Source organism: Python bivittatus, unplaced genomic scaffold, assembly GCF_059951505.1.
Source record: "Python bivittatus isolate LINGU-HERP-01145 unplaced genomic scaffold, Pbiv_v1 ctg000580_np1212, whole genome shotgun sequence".
Lineage (NCBI taxonomy): Eukaryota > Metazoa > Chordata > Lepidosauria > Squamata > Pythonidae > Python > Python bivittatus.
Window position 1 is genome coordinate 3,601,076 of NW_028277087.1, and position 16,843 is coordinate 3,617,918.

At 43.9% G+C, this 16,843-nt stretch overlaps 1 protein-coding gene across 4 annotated transcripts; it reads right to left on the reverse strand.

The window, feature by feature from the left end:
* Nucleotides 1-978: 978 nt before the first annotated feature.
* On the reverse strand, nucleotides 979-16,714 carry LOC103061822 (uncharacterized). Of its 4 annotated transcripts, none has more exons than XM_007432565.3 (3): nucleotides 16,361-16,714; nucleotides 6,942-7,000; nucleotides 979-5,250 (listed from the first exon to the last, which is right to left on the reverse strand). In XM_007432565.3, exon 3 carries the CDS (start codon nucleotides 5,241-5,243, stop codon nucleotides 4,551-4,553), a length of 693 nt encoding a protein of 230 aa, XP_007432627.1. In that variant the 5' UTR covers nucleotides 5,244-5,250; nucleotides 6,942-7,000; nucleotides 16,361-16,714; the 3' UTR covers nucleotides 979-4,550. The 4 variants fall into 4 exon arrangements, with proteins under 4 accessions (XP_007432627.1, XP_025025167.1, XP_025025166.1 ...); XM_025169399.2 differs by lacking the exon at nucleotides 16,361-16,714 and adding an exon at nucleotides 16,002-16,351; XM_025169398.2 differs by lacking the exon at nucleotides 16,361-16,714 and adding an exon at nucleotides 15,202-15,995.
* Nucleotides 16,715-16,843: the final 129 nt, after the last annotated feature.

Genomic DNA, 16,843 nt, shown 5'->3' on the forward strand with positions numbered 1-16,843 from the left:
GACACTACAAGGAAAGAGCGAGGCAGAACGACAGGAACGTACCCGCTCAAGGCTAGGTTGACTCTCCACCAGTCACAGTATTTGGGAATATTCGATCACACCCCAACTGTTGAAACGAGGGCAAAGAGGTTTGGCAGTTGTTGTGAGATAATTATTCCATGCCTGGTGCATGGAGGGGGCAACAGGTAACAAGGAGAGTTGATTCAGCAAGGATCACTGAATCCATCTGCAGCAGCAAATCGCAGCATTGGGCCTGGTTGCAGTGCTTAAAAACATGCAAAGGATGACGTGTCCACTCCTCATTGGTTCTAGGTATGCTTTTGGCAAGGGGGACGCGGTGGCGCAGCAGCTTAATGACGCTGAAAGTTGCCGACCAGAAATGGTCGACGCTTCAGTGGTTCGAGTCCAGCCTTCGCGTTAAACAGGGTGAGCTCCTGTTTCCTCCCCAGTTCCTGTCAACCCAACAGTTCAAAAACTTACGTGAGTAGATAAATGGGGACTCTCACTCCGGTGGGAGGAAAAATGCTGGCGGCCCCTTGCAAAAAAGGAGTTGGGAGCAGTTGCCGATAAGCGCGAAAAACCCCGCTCGCCCGAAAAGGGCGCGAAGTAACGGAAACCCCGCCTCCTGCGCTCGCCAGCTGGGCTCTGCCCTAGGAAGGAGGCTCTGGCAAACCACTTCCGAAAAACAGTTGCCTTGAAAACTGCAAGGACTCGTCCAAGCAGTCACTGCAGGGTCAGCAATGACTGAGCGCAGACAAAATTAAAAAAAAAAAAAATGTTTTTGGCTTATATGGTTAAACTTCTGCATTATTTGCAGATACAAAGGGACTTTGCTCTTTATATGGTCTTTTAAAAGACTGGTCACCCCATCCTAGAATGCATCCTAATTTATGGCCTTATGACTTCCCATTCAGAGTTAATGAAGAAGGGCTTTTATTCATCCCTATACAGAGAATAGGCAACAGCAGGCAAGTTGCAATATTTTTTTTTTAATGGAATCTACATACAATTTATTTTAGTGTAGGTTTCATTTCTTGTAACAAAATAGGGCTATGTGTCACTGGTTACCATTGATGCTTCATTAAAAAATGCAAAACTATATATATATCAAATTCATCATTCCAAATTTAATAACTGTCTTCAATACCCAACTGCAGACTCAAGTTTCTTCCCAAAATAGATGTAATTCAACAGTCTCTCAGCCAAATGGTAGGTTCATTTTGCCATGGTCAAAAGCTGCTACAGGCTGAAAAAAATAGGCTGAGACCAGGGATGGATAATTGGAAGTCTAGCCAAAGTCGTCATCATCATCATCGTCATCACCTAATTTGCTACACCTTGCTAAATTTCATCCAGTGAGAATGAGAATTACTATGCATGACTTCTTCACTGAGCATTAAAAGAAAAGAAAAAAAGATTTCCACATTTCCCTGGGATGCCGCATGGAAACCCCTATACGTTGAGACTTCCACATAATATGACCCGGGAAACAGATTTTCTAAAACCCTTCGGATCCATCTTAGTAAACCAAGTTCAGCTTTTGGCCCACTGATTTTCAAATCCAGTACCCATGTGCAGAAATATTGGCAATTGGTGGTAAATTCTGTTTCTAGGATTGAGTTGATCAGCTTCTGCTTTATATATTCTAGCCAAGGGAAAGCCTCAATTTTACAAGAACTACATTACGTATTTTTTGGTGGAGGAAAAAAAAAAAGGAACAACACTCATCGCTCCAAGCACAGCCAGGCACAAAGTGGTCCTAGAACAAAGGAAGAAGGCATTGTGCAGTATACAAAAGCTCGCTGCAGCTCAGACACGACATGACGTTCACCACGGCCAAAATGGCAGATGCGTTGCACTAAATACCAACATGGGATCAGGAACCAATCTCACTTGAGAACCTACCAAGAACCAATGCAGAGAATTCAATATAGACCCAGAAAAAAATAGGACGAAAGGGTTTTAACCCCCTTCTCCCAATCCATGGCACTGTCCCCACCCAGACTGGGCCCAACACCAAAGAAAAAGACATGTGCAAATGTCATTGCACCTCTTTTGAGAGAACACGATCTCTACTTAGAAGCAGTGAGAGAGGACAACAGTCAAGCCACGGAAATGCCCTTTTTTGCATTATTGCTGGGTGTACAGTAGCCTTGGAAAAAAATATGTTTTCTAAAACAAGTCAGGGCAAATCAAAATGTTTTTATTGGCAGTTGGGATTCTTCTCTTGCTGGTTCCTCTCATTAGAACAGCGTTTTCTCAACCTTAGCAACTTTAAGATCTGTGGACTTCAACTCCCAGAATTCCCCAGCCAGCCATGCTGGCTGGGGAATTCTGGGAGTTGAAGTCCACACATCTTAGAGTTCCCAAGGTTGAGAAACCCTGCATTAGAAACATAGTTCTTTGTACAAATGATTGATTAGCATAAGCCAAGTTTGGCAGAAGGGTGAGAAATGAGCAAAAACGGAGCTCTGTTTTTGTCTCCTCTCTCTTCTAGATGTCGTTTAGGGAGAATTTTTATTTTTGAGATTTTTTAAAAATAGTTTTATTAAACTTTTGAATAAAGCAATAAAAGATAATACAGACGAAATTCTGGGAGACGGGATTCTGGGATAATACAGACGAAAGGAAATTCTGGGATACAGGAAATTCTGGGATAATACAGACGAAAGGAAAGAAAGAAAAGAAATGCAAAAAAATAATAAAAAAGAAAAAAATGTATATATAAAAAACTCCTTCACCCCCTAAGAAAACAATTCTCCACCCTCATCATGGCAAGTATAACAGTTCCCTAATCTCTTCACTTCCTCTTAGTTAAGAAATATAAAACTCTTCATCCCATAACCCATTTCTTAACAACAGGCAAATCAAATAAATAACGTCTTCTTCAATCCAGTTACCAGATCCAAACAAAACTCTAAGATGTTAACATCAATTAACATGTATAAAGCTCAACAATCCACATCTCGCCTCGTAACCAAAACAAAATCCCATTTAAAAGTCATAAAATGCTCCCAATATCCTATTATAAACCAAAAAAAAAAAAGTTTACCATGACAAAAAGAGACCATTTCTCCTTTACAAAAGACAAGCCCCAATACACAATATTCCAGATAACAACTTATCCCATTCAAATACATATTCTGTATCTCCAATCTAAACTATAGGGACACCTACGTTTTACAAATATAAAGTAATCCCAGTATCCTAATGTAGACAAAAAACTAAAGTTTAACTTAAGGAAGAGAAATAATTTCTCCTTTAAAAAAACCAAATTCTCCAAACTTGCTTACTTTGAATAAAGAGAAACAATTAAATGTAAAGCCAATTTAAGTACTATAAAATTAGGATTACATAGAATAACTATAGGATAAAAAGCTTTTACATCATATTCAATGTAGGCAAATCCAGTACACTATATTTTCTAATTAATATATCAATAAATCCAGAAAGAACCACCCAGAATAACAATATATCCCATTTTATCCCTGATCAAATAAACCAACTTTGTACTCTTTTTTTCTTCTACACAGGGCAGTCTTTCTCTATAATCCATTCAGATTATTGTTGATCCTTGTTACAAATTTCTTTAGCACTTTAAACAGTCTCTTTTGTAAATCCAACAAAGGGAAATTATTCCAATTGTTTTCTGGGATTATCATTTTAATTTCCTTCTTGATTTTTAGAATCTCATCCAGTTTTCTCTCTGTGTCTGGTGACAGATTCTTATTCAAAGTCTCTATATTTTCTTCAAGTAAATTTTGCTGCATATCTCATTTTGTAATACCTTCATTTGGGAGCAAACTGTTCTCAAGAAGACACAACGTAGTTGACACTTCATAACCCAGGTCTCTATGCAGTTCTTCAAAGATGTCTGTAAACGCCATCATTATTTGCTTGTCTTATACCTCCAATCTCATAAAACAATTTCTCTTTTTCACAAGCATACTTTTATTTAAAAAAAATAGTTTCAAAATCTTAATATTCAAAGTCTAAAATTCCAACATTTTCTGAGCCCTTAAAACTTTCTGTAGCCAAAACCTTGTCTTACTTTTTGCTGTTTAAGTTCTTAAAGATTAGCACTTCCTCACCTGGTGTTCCCAATCTTGTCATTCCGAAGGTGTTAAATCCGTTAATAGGCAATTTCCGGAAATAGTTAGCAAGGGAAGTGCATGAGCTTAAATGTCCTCTGAAGGGCTCTGTTTGCACCTGCAGCAAATGTGGCAAATTCTCCCATCTCCTGCTGTCTTGCGGTCTCTTTGTGAGGAAAAGGCACAACCGTAAGGAGAAACAGCTTGGGTGATCTCACGTCTCTCTCTTTGACTCAGACAGGATCAGAGGGACCCAATCTGCTCCAGCCTCCTTGCAAAACGCTGCAAACGCCGGCTCTGCTCGTCAGCCGAGCTGTCTTCAGTCCACCATCTTCCCTCGGAAGCCCCATTTGAGCTTTTCTCAAAGGGAAGAACGCCGTCACACGTCTTGCAGTCTTTTGGCACCCCGAAAAGGGAGGGGGGTCATTGAAGGATCTCCTGCTCACTCACCCTTTGGCCCTAAGAGTGTAAAGTGCGCACATGCTTCAGCAGGTTCGACTTGTGATTGAATGACTTGGTACAGTGCTTGCAGCTAAAGGCAGGGTGCTTCTGGTGGGTGCGCTGGTGCTGCAGGAAGGTGGAACGATGGGTGAACGTTTTGGGACACTGGTCGCAGCGGTGAGGACGCTCGCCTGTGTGGACCCGCTCATGCTCCTTGACCGAGGCCTCCCACTTGAAGCGCCGGCTGCAATGCGAGCAGGCGAAGGGCTTCTCCTGGGTGTGGATGCGCAGGTGCTTAACCAGGCAGGAGGTGCGCTTGAAATGCTTGGGGCACAAATGGCAGGCAAAGGGAGCCTCGTCCGAATGTACCTTGCCGTGCTTGTCCAGGTCAGCCTGGAGCTTGAACCGCTTCCCGCAGATCCGGCAGCGGAAGGGCCGTAGGGCTGAATGCACCAAGCGGTGCTTAATAAGGTCGGCGCAGCGGGTGAAGGTCTTCTCACAGCGCTTGCACTGGTAAGGGCGCTCTCCCGTGTGGATGCGCTGGTGTTCCCGGAAATTCGACTGGTACTTGATGTCCTTCCCACAGACGTCACAGTGGTAGAGATCTGGGTCGGGAGCAGCTGCTTGGGGGCACTTCCTCTTCGCCTTCCAAACAGCTTTCTTCCTTCTTTTCCGGACCCTTGTCTTCGGAGGGCTCAGTCGGGGGTCCATGAATTGCCTGGAGAGAGGGAACACAGGGCCACAGCACACCTTAAACTTTTAACAGATTTTGTATAGCCCAAATCTTTGTGGACTGGATTCACATTATCAGGTAAGTGTTAACCAAATATTGGAAAGAAAGAAAGAAAGAAAGAAAGAAAGAAAGAAAGAAAGAAAGAAAGAAAGAAAGAAAGAAAGAAAGAAAGAAAGAAAGAAAGAAAGAAAGAAAGAAAGAAAGAAAGAAAGAAAGAAAGAAAGAAAGAAAGAAAGAAAGAAAGAAAGAAAGAAAGAAAGAAAGAAAGAAAGAAAGAAAGAAAGAATATATAGATATATTCCAAAACCACCACAAATACCTGTCCCATTTAACCTAGGTCAGCATGTTTTGTGAACGCAACCATTATTTTCTACATCCAAATGATCCCTTTAATTCCTGGCACTTAGAAGGATCAAAGTGCAGATGATGAGGATGTCCCTTTTCTGCATGAAACCTTGAGAAATGACTGGGACCCAGTCTGATCACACAGGGGACATTTCATCAATAGCCTTCAAACGTTTGGCATGGTTGATACAGGTAGTTTTTCTTGTTTAGCAACCACAATTGGGAACGGCAACTCAGTTGTTAAGTGAAGCGGTTGCTAAGTGGTCGCCATTGTGCTTACGATCTTACTTCAGCTTTCCTTTGCTTTACGGACCTGTGAATGTCATAAATGCGGGCACTGGTCACAAAGTTACTTTTTCATCATCGTCATAACTGCAAACAGTCACTAAACAACGACTACCCATACAGGAACACTGATCTTGTATTGGAATAATGCTTAGAACCTGATTTACATAAACATCAATGGTGGCATGCAAGTCATGCTTAAAACATTGACGGTCCTGACTAATCTTTGGATATTGTAAAATCATGATTCTTAAATCTCAAAACAGTAGGTAATTGATTTCTCCATCTGGACTGAGGACATCCCTATGGGATATGTTTGGGGGTCCCAATCACTTGGAAGTACTTTTGAGAGGGTTGAAATGGTAGTTTAGGACTTACAATTTCCCCTGAAGAAGCAGACACTGGAGTTTGTGGTAGGGTATCTACCACAAATAAGAAGGTAGCGTGTGTGCATTTTTGTCTGTGTGTGTCCGTGTGGCAGCCCCATTTCCTGCATTCTGGTTACCCAGAGATAGCCAGTCACAGTTTTCCAAAATACCCTCAGGGCAAGTACATTAGTCCCAAACCTTTTCATTTCGTCCACTCAACAATTATGGATAATGCAAGTGGAAGAATGCGAGGGAGGCATATCCAAATTAGGTGCCAATGGTTCTTCAGATTCAGTCAATCGTTTTTTAAGTTGACTATTGGTATCCTCCAGGTTTTTAATTTGACTGATGTCTGCTCTTATAAATTTCTCCTTCCCTCACCCCCTTGATACTTACCAAAAAGCCTCTTAAATATAAAATCTTGTGTAAGTCTGGGAAGGATCCTCCTTAGTCCATTTTTTCCACCTATGCATGTATTTCACTCTTGGTTTCATAACTGTCATTCATGTCCTGGATCAGAGTTCCCTTGAGAAACCACTGTCCCCAACTGGCTTCCCCGAAAGGGGCCACTGAGCCCATCCTGGATGTCCATATTACCTTTCGTTAAGTTCTCTTTTGTAATAAGAGAAAGATGGGGTCAACATTGGGTATCCCATTCCATTGTCCCCAAATACTCACCAGCTACCACTTCCAACGCCACTTCTGACACCAAATTGTTATGGAAAATATTCTGTTACCTAAAAATGAAGACACCAACATGAAAAGAGAAGGTTTGTTTATTGAAGGAATAATGGCTGTGGATCTGTCCCACACGAGCAGATGCCAATAGCTACGTTCAGTGGATAATGTGTGATACATTATACATTAGCTCTTCTGTTGCAATTTAATGGGTTGCCCTTAACTTACATCCATATATCACTATGCTCCAGCAGTGTTTCTCAACCTTGGCAGCTTTAAGATGTGTGGACCAACTCCCAGAATCCCTGGCCAGGAACTCTGGGAGTTGAAGTCCACACTTCTTACAGAAATACTGTGCTATAGTGATAAACAGAAAAGACCCTAAAAGGTTCCTTAAGGATACATAATAATATATTTTATTCTGCTGTATTTCTATTAGCTATTGATTAAACTATATTCTTTATAAGGTACATAACTTTCATTACATCCAACAGGAAATCACATGTGCCTGAAGAAGCAAAACTTATGCCGACCAAAAGTCCCTAAAACTTTCCATTTCACACGTGACACTTAATCATGTTCTTTACTGAAAATCTGCATGCTAAGTTTGACTTTATTAAAAGGCAAAGTTTATGCTTTTTAGGTACTACACAATGAAAGAGGAAATTCAGCTCAGGACAAGTCTGGCTAGGCAAAAGGTGTAAGGGTGGTCCTCGAGTCCAGTTTCCTATTCAGCGTTGGAAAGAAAGGGGATTCCTTTCCAAGCTTGTAAATGCTTCCCTATGGGACATAACAAATTGTTTCCAGGTAAGATAATTTTATAAAACTTTTAGCTGAAGCTTAACGTAACGAGGAAAGCTCTGAAAGTTGCTGGCTTTCTCCCCGGAACTAAGTTCTGCATGCAGAGTTCATTCATTTCATCTACGCGGCCATGTTTCTACAATTGCTTTGGGATCCTGGCAGAGAAGGAATCTGAAACAGATACAGGCATTCTTCATTAATTGTGGGTTTGGTATTAGCTAATTCGCTGATTTGCTGACATATACACTGCAACCCCCAAATCAATACTTACAACGTGTTCCTGGTTATTTGCGGACATCCACAGAGTGGCAAAAGTTTTGATCCCCCACTCCACACACATCTTCTCCCACGCTGGCGGCCTTGCTGATTAAAACGGCCCCCCTGCCTAGTTGTTCTGAAGCACAAATAGACTGGGACGTGCCTTACAGAGATAGGCTTTCTTCAAGTGCGAGTTACTGTACCAACAGAAGAGAATATGTGTAGCTCAAGGCTGGACTGTGGAGTCCTTGGAATTCTCTGAGCTTGGTTGTTTTCTTGCAAACGTTTCGTTACCTGGCTAGGTAACATCTTCAGTACACTGAAGTACAGTGGTACCTCGGGTCACGAACGCTTCTGTTCACGACCAATTCGGGTCACGAACAGCAGCGTTCACAAAATTTTGCTTCCGTTCGCGAACGCCGGATCGGGTGACGAACAGGATCCGCGGCCATTTTCCCTCCCGTGACATGTGGTCATGGCTTCCTGTAGGGAGGGGGACTCTCCCTCCAAGCAATAACCGCCTCCCCACCCGCCTTCCTGTCCTCCACCTCAGAAGTCGCATCGAGCAAGGTTAACGTTCTCTCTCTTCGTACTGTATTTTGTTTCATATTTTTGCGGTTTAAAAAAAAAATACAAATGGTTCAGAACGGATTAACCGTAATTACATTGAACCTTATGGGAAAATTTGATTCGGGACGCGACCAAAATCGGGTCGCGACCAAATTTGGAGGGGTCAGAACGGATTAACCGTATTTACATTGAACCTTATGGGAAAATTTGATTCGGGTCGTGACCAATTCGGGTCGCGACCAGAGTCGCGGAACGAATTAAGTTCGTGAACTGAGGTACCACTGTACACTGAAGATGTTACCTAGCCGGGTAATGAAACGTTTGCAAGAAAACAGCCAAGCTCAGAGGACCCCAAGGACGCCACATGAGTTACTGTACAGTGCTGCCTCATCAAAGGCAAGATTTCAATTAATATTTTTACAGTATAAAACTTTAAATGTTTAAAATTTAATGTTAAATGCCTTTAAGCAGAAATGCACATCAAGCAAGGATATGCACTGGTCGGCAGACAAAAATGTCGCGACCAGAGGCTGGCGAGAACCTAACCCTGTAGGGAGGAGCTAAGATGGCCATGGGACAGCAGCTTCCTTGCTGAGCTCCTCGGGATATTTTACTTGTTTTATCTATTTTTATAAGCAGCCTAGCTACGCATCTTAGTTTTTATCTAGTTTTATTTAATAAACGCACTCTCTGCAAGAGGTATTTTAAATCTGGACGCCATAAAGCCCTCGCATCTGTTGGACATGGGGAAAAGGAAGAAGCTCCAGAGGACCCCTTCTGCAACACACCCACCATCCAAGCCGCTGAAATAGCAGAAGGTTGACAGATTTGTTACAAGAAAGCAAGTCTCCCCTGTAAGTAATGCTCCTCCGCTTCATCTACCGGATGGACGTGACCCTCTAGAGTGGGATTTACAGGCAGAGATCGAAAGCCAGCAACCTTCAGAGCTTTCCTCATCTCTGATAGAGGATGCCCCCTCCCCACAGGCAGTTCCTGCCAGCACAGCCGCTGAACAACATATACAGGAGGAAGACATGGATTCTCATCTCAAACCCCTGAAAGAACAAAATGCACTAGATTTTATAACCAGGCATAGCCTATCGACTGCACAGACCGTCCTTTCAATTTCTGACCTGCTGACCTCGATTAAAAACACGGTTGACTCCTTAAAAGGATCTTTTAAAAAATGTACTGAGAGCCAGCCAAATCATACTGCTCACCCTGCTAAATTCAATGAGTTGTACCTCAATTGTGCCCTACAAACAGCCAGCAGAGAAAAGGGAGACCTCACTTCTAAACTTAAACCTTTAACAGGAAACGTTAGAGAAGAAAAGAAAAAGATGAGCAGTTCTACAGACAAAGGAATGAACAATGATGAAAAGCTTTTAGATGAAAAGCTTTTAACAGGAAATCGTCTCCTACAAATCAGATAACACTGCAAATTTTAAATAACAGAATAAACAGAGGCAGATGTGGATCTAAAAAAGCCATCATTCAGTACTTAAGCCCGCTATTACGCTGTGAGAGTCAATTTTTGGACTTACAAAAAGCAGAATGGCTCCCATCCAGAGGCAGTTACAGTCGAGTCCTGTTGACATTCAGAAAGCCTGTGGTACCTCACGTGCTCTTCAAAATGACCTTTTTTGAGCACTGTTTCCATCTTTCCAATTCGTGTTTTTCATTCCAAGGAAGTTAGTTCACTCGTAACTCAGCACAGCAAAACTCTCTCAGATAATTTCAAGATAATTTCATCAACAGAGCCTCTGCTAGGGAAACTTCTAAGCAAACAACTTGTTCAACCCATAACAACACAGCTGCCTAATGATGCACTAGAAGAAAGGCTGATTAACTCCTTCAGTGCCTTGCCGGATACAAGACAGGCTGACAGACTTAAGAGACTAGACGATCCAAGAGAATCCTTAATGACAACTCGTCAAACAGCCAAGCCATTAATAAATTTTGCCTTGCAAAATACCCAGGATGATAATCCCCATTTCGAGCAACAATGTGAGTGTGCTCCTGAAAAGGTGCATTCTGCCTGCACTCTCATAGCTGCCACGACAAATCAAGATCTACAAAATTCTAAGGTAGCACCTGATATGGAAGGCTGCTCAACTCATGCCCCAAGAGTCCTCTGAAACCATCAGAAGCCCCCAAACCAAAAATTCTTGTAGTTGCGCAGGTTCACGCGCGGCCCCCTGAAAATCTCATGCCTGAATCTCCAGAAGATAAGTGTATTGGTGGGATCCAGCAGAACCATCAAGAGGGCACCGTCAGACCAGAGCCTATAACGCAGAAGGTATGACATCGTGCGGACCAGGATCAGGCAAATGCCCTAAAAATTCTAACATGGAACATAGCTGGCTGGGATCGCAATAGAGGCCTTAATCATTCTGACCCCTTGCATGGTAAGGACGTAATACTGTTGCAAGAAATATGGACAGCCAATGATGACCTTCTGCTTAATGGATACCATTCATATAAAATTGAAGCAATTCCGGGCAGAGGACCAGGGCGGCTGAAGGGCGGCTTGGGCATCCTTATCTCTACCTCTTTAAGAGTTGTGTTGTTGTTCTTCAGTTGTTAAGTCGTGTCCGACTCTTCGTGACCCCATGAACCATATCGCACCAGGCCTTCCTGTCCTTCACTGCCTCCCTGAGTTTGCTCAGTTTCATGCTCATTGTCATGTGGGGTTTTCTTGGCAAGGATACTGGAGTGAGTTGCCATTTCCTTCTCCAGTGGACCACATTTTGTCTGAACTCTCTGTCATGACCTGTCCGTCTTGGGTGGCCCTGCACGGTATAGCTCATGGCTTCACTGAGTTACGCAAGCCCCTTTGCCACAACAAGGCAGTGATCCATGAAGGGGTTAAGAGTTGTACCTATATCTATTCCCCCATTAAAACAAATGGCTTTCGCCCTACTTCCTGGCTAATCATCAATGTTTACCTTCCTCCGCTCCAAAGAAGAGCTGAAATCAATGCAACACGGGCAGAGTTAGAGCAATGTATCGGAAACCTTCTTCTGGGATATCCCAAAGCTATGGTACTTCTTGGGGGTGTGGAATCAAAACGCAGGGCACAAAGGCAAAATAATCGAGGCTTCACTGCAGTGTTTATTAGGCAGGACGTACTGGAGGGAGGCCCCACTAAAGGTTAGTGGGAGACACTCCCCTACAGGCAAAATGGATGCCCTGATATTTATACAGCTCTACAAGAAAGGGGAAGGGAAAAGAGCACATACGTATACATATTCGTATGATGATGCAGGCATACCTAAATGAGCAATACTTCTCATGTTACTTTCTGTCCCTGTTCTTGGCTGCTATCTACAAGGACGGAACAACTGCTATCTGTAAGGAAAGCAATAGTGTCAGAGGGGAAGAAACAAATTGTTCAAGGTGCCAACTGCCAGGAAGAAGGCATCCTCCCTTCCATTGCTATGGGGATGTCTGTGATAAGGGGTTTACAATCAGCCTAGTTCATACCAGCTTCAAGGGTGCTGCACATTCCTTTATTAAGGAATTTAATTCCTATTATTAAGGAATTAATTCCTTTTATTAAGGCGATCCCATTCATCTGAGGCCTCTAAAAACTTGCTTCTTTTACCCAAAGATTCACCCAAAGATATATTTTCCTCATTTTCCTCACAGGGGTGACTTTAATGCCAGGATGGGCTCTGATGACTATTCATTATACACCAAATTCCATCAGTACCCACCAGCCCAGGACTATAACTCAGTTTGCACCCTCCTCCTGCGTCTGTCCAAAGACAACAGATTCAACTGTTTGTTTGTTTATTTATCCATCCAATTTATATAGCCGCCCATCTCAGACCAGTGACTATGGTTGGCTTTGTCTTGCAAAACTGGCAAATAAGTTCAACCTCTTCATACTATAGATTATCTAGGCGAATTTACATTCATGGCAGGGGTCAGAACAAGTGCCATCAGTTACATGCTAATTACCACAAACCTACTACACTATGTGGAGAATTTCAAGGTACTACCCCATTTAGACAGCAATCATCTACCACCCTGTTTATACTTGAAGCCCCCTACTCAGCAGATACCCCTCAAGGTTTATTTTACTCCTGCAATTTCCCCAGCAGGACAAGCAAGATGCCATTTCAAATGGACCCAGCAGCTTGACCAGAAGATCAAGAAGGCACCAGCAGAGGACAATCTGCAGAAATGTTGGATGACTTTCATAGCAATCAATTTGACTCAAGATCCTTTGATTCTGTACAAAACTTTAGTACAAAAACTACATCCTCTACTGGCTTGTGACCCTGACTTCTCGATGAAGAGATCCTCAATCTTATCAAAGCCATGGTTTGATAAAAGATGGTGCAGAAGCTAAGAAAGCTCTCACCACAGCCTACCATCTGTACAAATCCGAGACAGGGGATAACAACACAAACACAAAGACCCTTGAACATCTTCTCATCCTCAAAAAACAGTATAAGCATCTAGTGGCTGACAAGAAGAAAAAAGATATGAAAAATACCTGGAAACAACTCACTGGAGCAGCGAAGACAAAGAACTCCTCTCTTTTCTGGCATTTAATATCCCACCAGGTGTCTAGAACTTCTACTTCACTAGGCTATCATATACTGCCTGAAGCCTGGGAATTACACTTCCAGAGGATGTATGAAGAGCCCTCCAATGAGACAGCAATGCCAAAGAAGGAAGTTCTACCTGAGCGGCCCCCGTATCAGCGTCTGAAATTAAGTCTCTCATTGGCCAACTCAGAAAGGGGAAGGCCCCGGGGGCTAACTTTATTCCTCCAGAATTATTAAAGAATAATATAGAGTGATAGACTCCAATCTTGGCATCGCTTTTCACCTATATTGACACTACTGGGTGTGTCCCTGAGGACTAGGGCTTGGCAATTATAGTCCCAATCTTCAAGAAGGGTAAGAGAGATGATCCTGGAAATTATAGGCCAATCAGTCTGTTAAACATAATTAGCAAACTTTATGCCAAATGTCTCCAAGAAAAACTTAAGGATTGGTTGGATCAGGACAACCTGATAGCAGAAGAACAGGCTGGTTTCAGAGAAGGTAGAGGCACTATTGTTCAATGTTTGGTCCTACAGCATTTGATTGAAAAATATTCAACCAATAAAACAACATCATTGTATGCTGCCTTTATAGATTTTAAGGCAGCTTTTGACTCAATATCTAGGACTAGACTATGGGAGAAGCTGGAAGCTACATCAACTGATTGCAAGCTTCTCCATTTTATCCGTGCCCTACACACCAATTCGACCCTTAAGATCAAGTGCAATATTCAAGGGTCTCTCTCAAAGCCGATTAAAGTTCAAAAGGGGGTGAAACAGGGCCGTATTTTGGCCCCCCTACTTTTCAACTTTTATATCAATGAAATGGTGAATTGCTTAAACAGTCCAGATCTCCATCCTCCTAAACTAGGGGACTGTAGCACTGCCCTGTTACTCTATGCAAATGACGCCGTCGTTTATTTATTAAATTTGTATGCCACTCATCTCCCCCCCACGGGTGACTGGGTGGCTCACAGTTAAAATCAAAACCCCCATCAACAATTAAAGATACCCCATAAATAATTACAATAAATTATTTATTTACTAAATTAAAAACTATTTTAAAAACTATAATAAATAGTTCTCTCTAGAACACCCACAAGCCCCAAAAGAGCTCTGAAAACTCTGGCCCAGCACTGTGGTAATGATAAACTGGAAATAAACTACCAGAAAACTAAGATAATGGCTTTTGCCAATAGGCCGAAACTCTGTTCATGGAGTATTTGTGACCACAGAATAGAGCAAGTGACCAGTTTTAAGTATCTAGGTATAGTTATCCATGCTTCCAGCTCAAGGAAAGCTCACTGTGAATATGCTGCAGCCTCTGGACAAAGATCTGTCAACGCCATCTTAAATTTTTTTCATTGTAAGGGAGGATCTTACGTTCCAGCCGCACTCAAACTATTTCATGCCAAGTCGTTAGCTCAGCTGCTCTATGGGACTTTAGTTGCCCCCCGCCTCATGTTTCACACCTCTGGAAAGAGCACAATCTAAATTCATCAGAGCAGCACTCCAGTTGCCTCAATGTGTTTCCAACGCACATCTACAGCTAGAAACACGTATGATAAAAGTTAAGTCAAGAGTGTGTCTAGCCTCTTTAAACCTTTGGCTAAAGCTCAACTTTTACCCCAAAGGCCTAGCACCTCTCATTCTTCAGGATAACTTTCAATCCACATGGATTAAGGCCATCGACTCTAATCTTTTAAAGCTAGGCTATTCCCCATCCTCAGTTTTCGAGATGGAATACAACCAGGCCAAACGAGAGCTAAAACAAAAGATATAGAGTGGCAAGCAGATCTAGGGAAGTTTCTATCCTTTCTGTCTCCAGCGCACAATAAATATATTGTCACTGCCACCAGTTATCTTACACAGCTCGAAACACCCAGCCATCGGAAAGCCTTTTCTTAGCTCGATACCAAGCTCTCCCCTCTGCAGCACTGGAGGGCAAATATTAAAAAATGCCATTGGCCATAAGGCTTTGTCCCTGTGACTCTGGAGAGGTGGAATCCACAGACCATGTCCTTCTTCGCTGTGTTTTTCACAAAGACCTCCGAACCAAACTCATCTTACCTCTGATTAGTAAATATCCTGGTCTCCAAGATTCAGACTATACGCAAATGCTGCTCACAGATGAAAAGCCTACTGTCACAGCGCAGATAACCAGGTTTTGTGCTGCTGCAGTGAAGGTTCACCAGACCCTGATGGGCCGATTTATATAATGTATTTTATGTAACAGTAATTCATTTACATTTTTATATATTAACATAGTGGTAGTTTTGAATACTTACATTTTACACTTTATATCTAACACCATCTTAGTGACTATATTTTCACCTAGTCTAGGCTGAATCTTAGATTGCACCCGCAGAGTTCAGTTAGTTTTATACATGTATGTTAATTTTGTTTTAACTTTTAATTTTATTTTACCTTAGGCTGCTATCATTTCAAGATAGGCTATGCATACTTTTATAGAGCATCATCCTCGTACTGGTCTAAGAGTGCAATAAACTTTGATTTGAAACCTGGCCCTGTCTTCCCCAGAGGAGCAACGGTCCAGCATTCCCGAAGTGGGCACTGGCATCCCTCTCACAGAAACAAAGCGAGGAAGAGGCCCAACTCCGCGGTCCTGCAGGGCTTCGATTCGGACCGGCCCAGAGGCTCGCAGGTGCGGGCGACCATCTGAAACCCCCCTTCGCTTCCAGGGGGCGGCCTTGGAAAAGGAAAAGAATCAGCGACCCTCAACTTAAGTTTGCAGGCGGAGCTTGGCGGCGGGTCAAGCTCCGTCGCAGCCTCCCCGACCCAACAGCTGCCCTGGACTACAGCTCCCATCATCCCCCGCCAGGGCGAGTGGGAGTTGTAATTCAACGCACCTGGGGAAGGCGGCTTGATCGGCCGTGCTGCGACATTCAGGGCGCGCCCAGAGCGGCGGGGACCGTCTCCCCACGACAAAAGACCGGCCGGGGCCGAGCGCCCCGCTCAACCCGGCTCGGCTCTCCCGGGCACCCACCGGTGAGGCGAGCTGATGGTTCAGCGCGTGACGCGGATCCCGGAAAGGCCGGGCGAACTCGGCCACCGGGTCCCGCGTGTCGTGTGAACGCAGCCGTTCGACCCCATGGAGGCGGGGCGCTGTTTCGGGGAGCCAACGCGCCCTCCCGAAGAGCTTCCCGGCCGATTTCTTCGGGGAGGGAGCAGACCCTTCCAGGGCAAGCCCCCCACCCCAGCACCTCACCCGCTCGCCGGCTCCCAGGGGCCCCAGAAGCGCCACCCCGGCGGCGACGAAGCCAGCGCCGACCCTCCGAGGATGCCGAGGCGGAGACTCTCCCGCGAGCGCAGCCTGGGCGGAACCCGGGGACGGCGGACGGCGTGCCCGTCACCAAGATGGCCGCGCCGGGCTTTCCGCCGCCGCCCTCTGATTATCGTGAGACGTTCTGCCCAAAGCCGGCCGAGACGGGAAGAGGGCGAGCATAGAGACGGCGAGGCTAGATGGGGAAGCGCCGCGACAGATTAAACGCCGACATGCATGTAGATGATAGCGATGAAACGTCCGTATTTGGAGAAGACCAGAAAATCATGACGTGGTTTTCTCCCAGGAATAACGTGTCACGGAGAGCGCCGGATTTGGCGTGCCGTCCGTTAAAACGGAGCTTAGAGCTGTTTAATTTCAGAGACGGAAATGACCTAGAGGTCCTGTAGAAACGGAAGCAGGGCATTC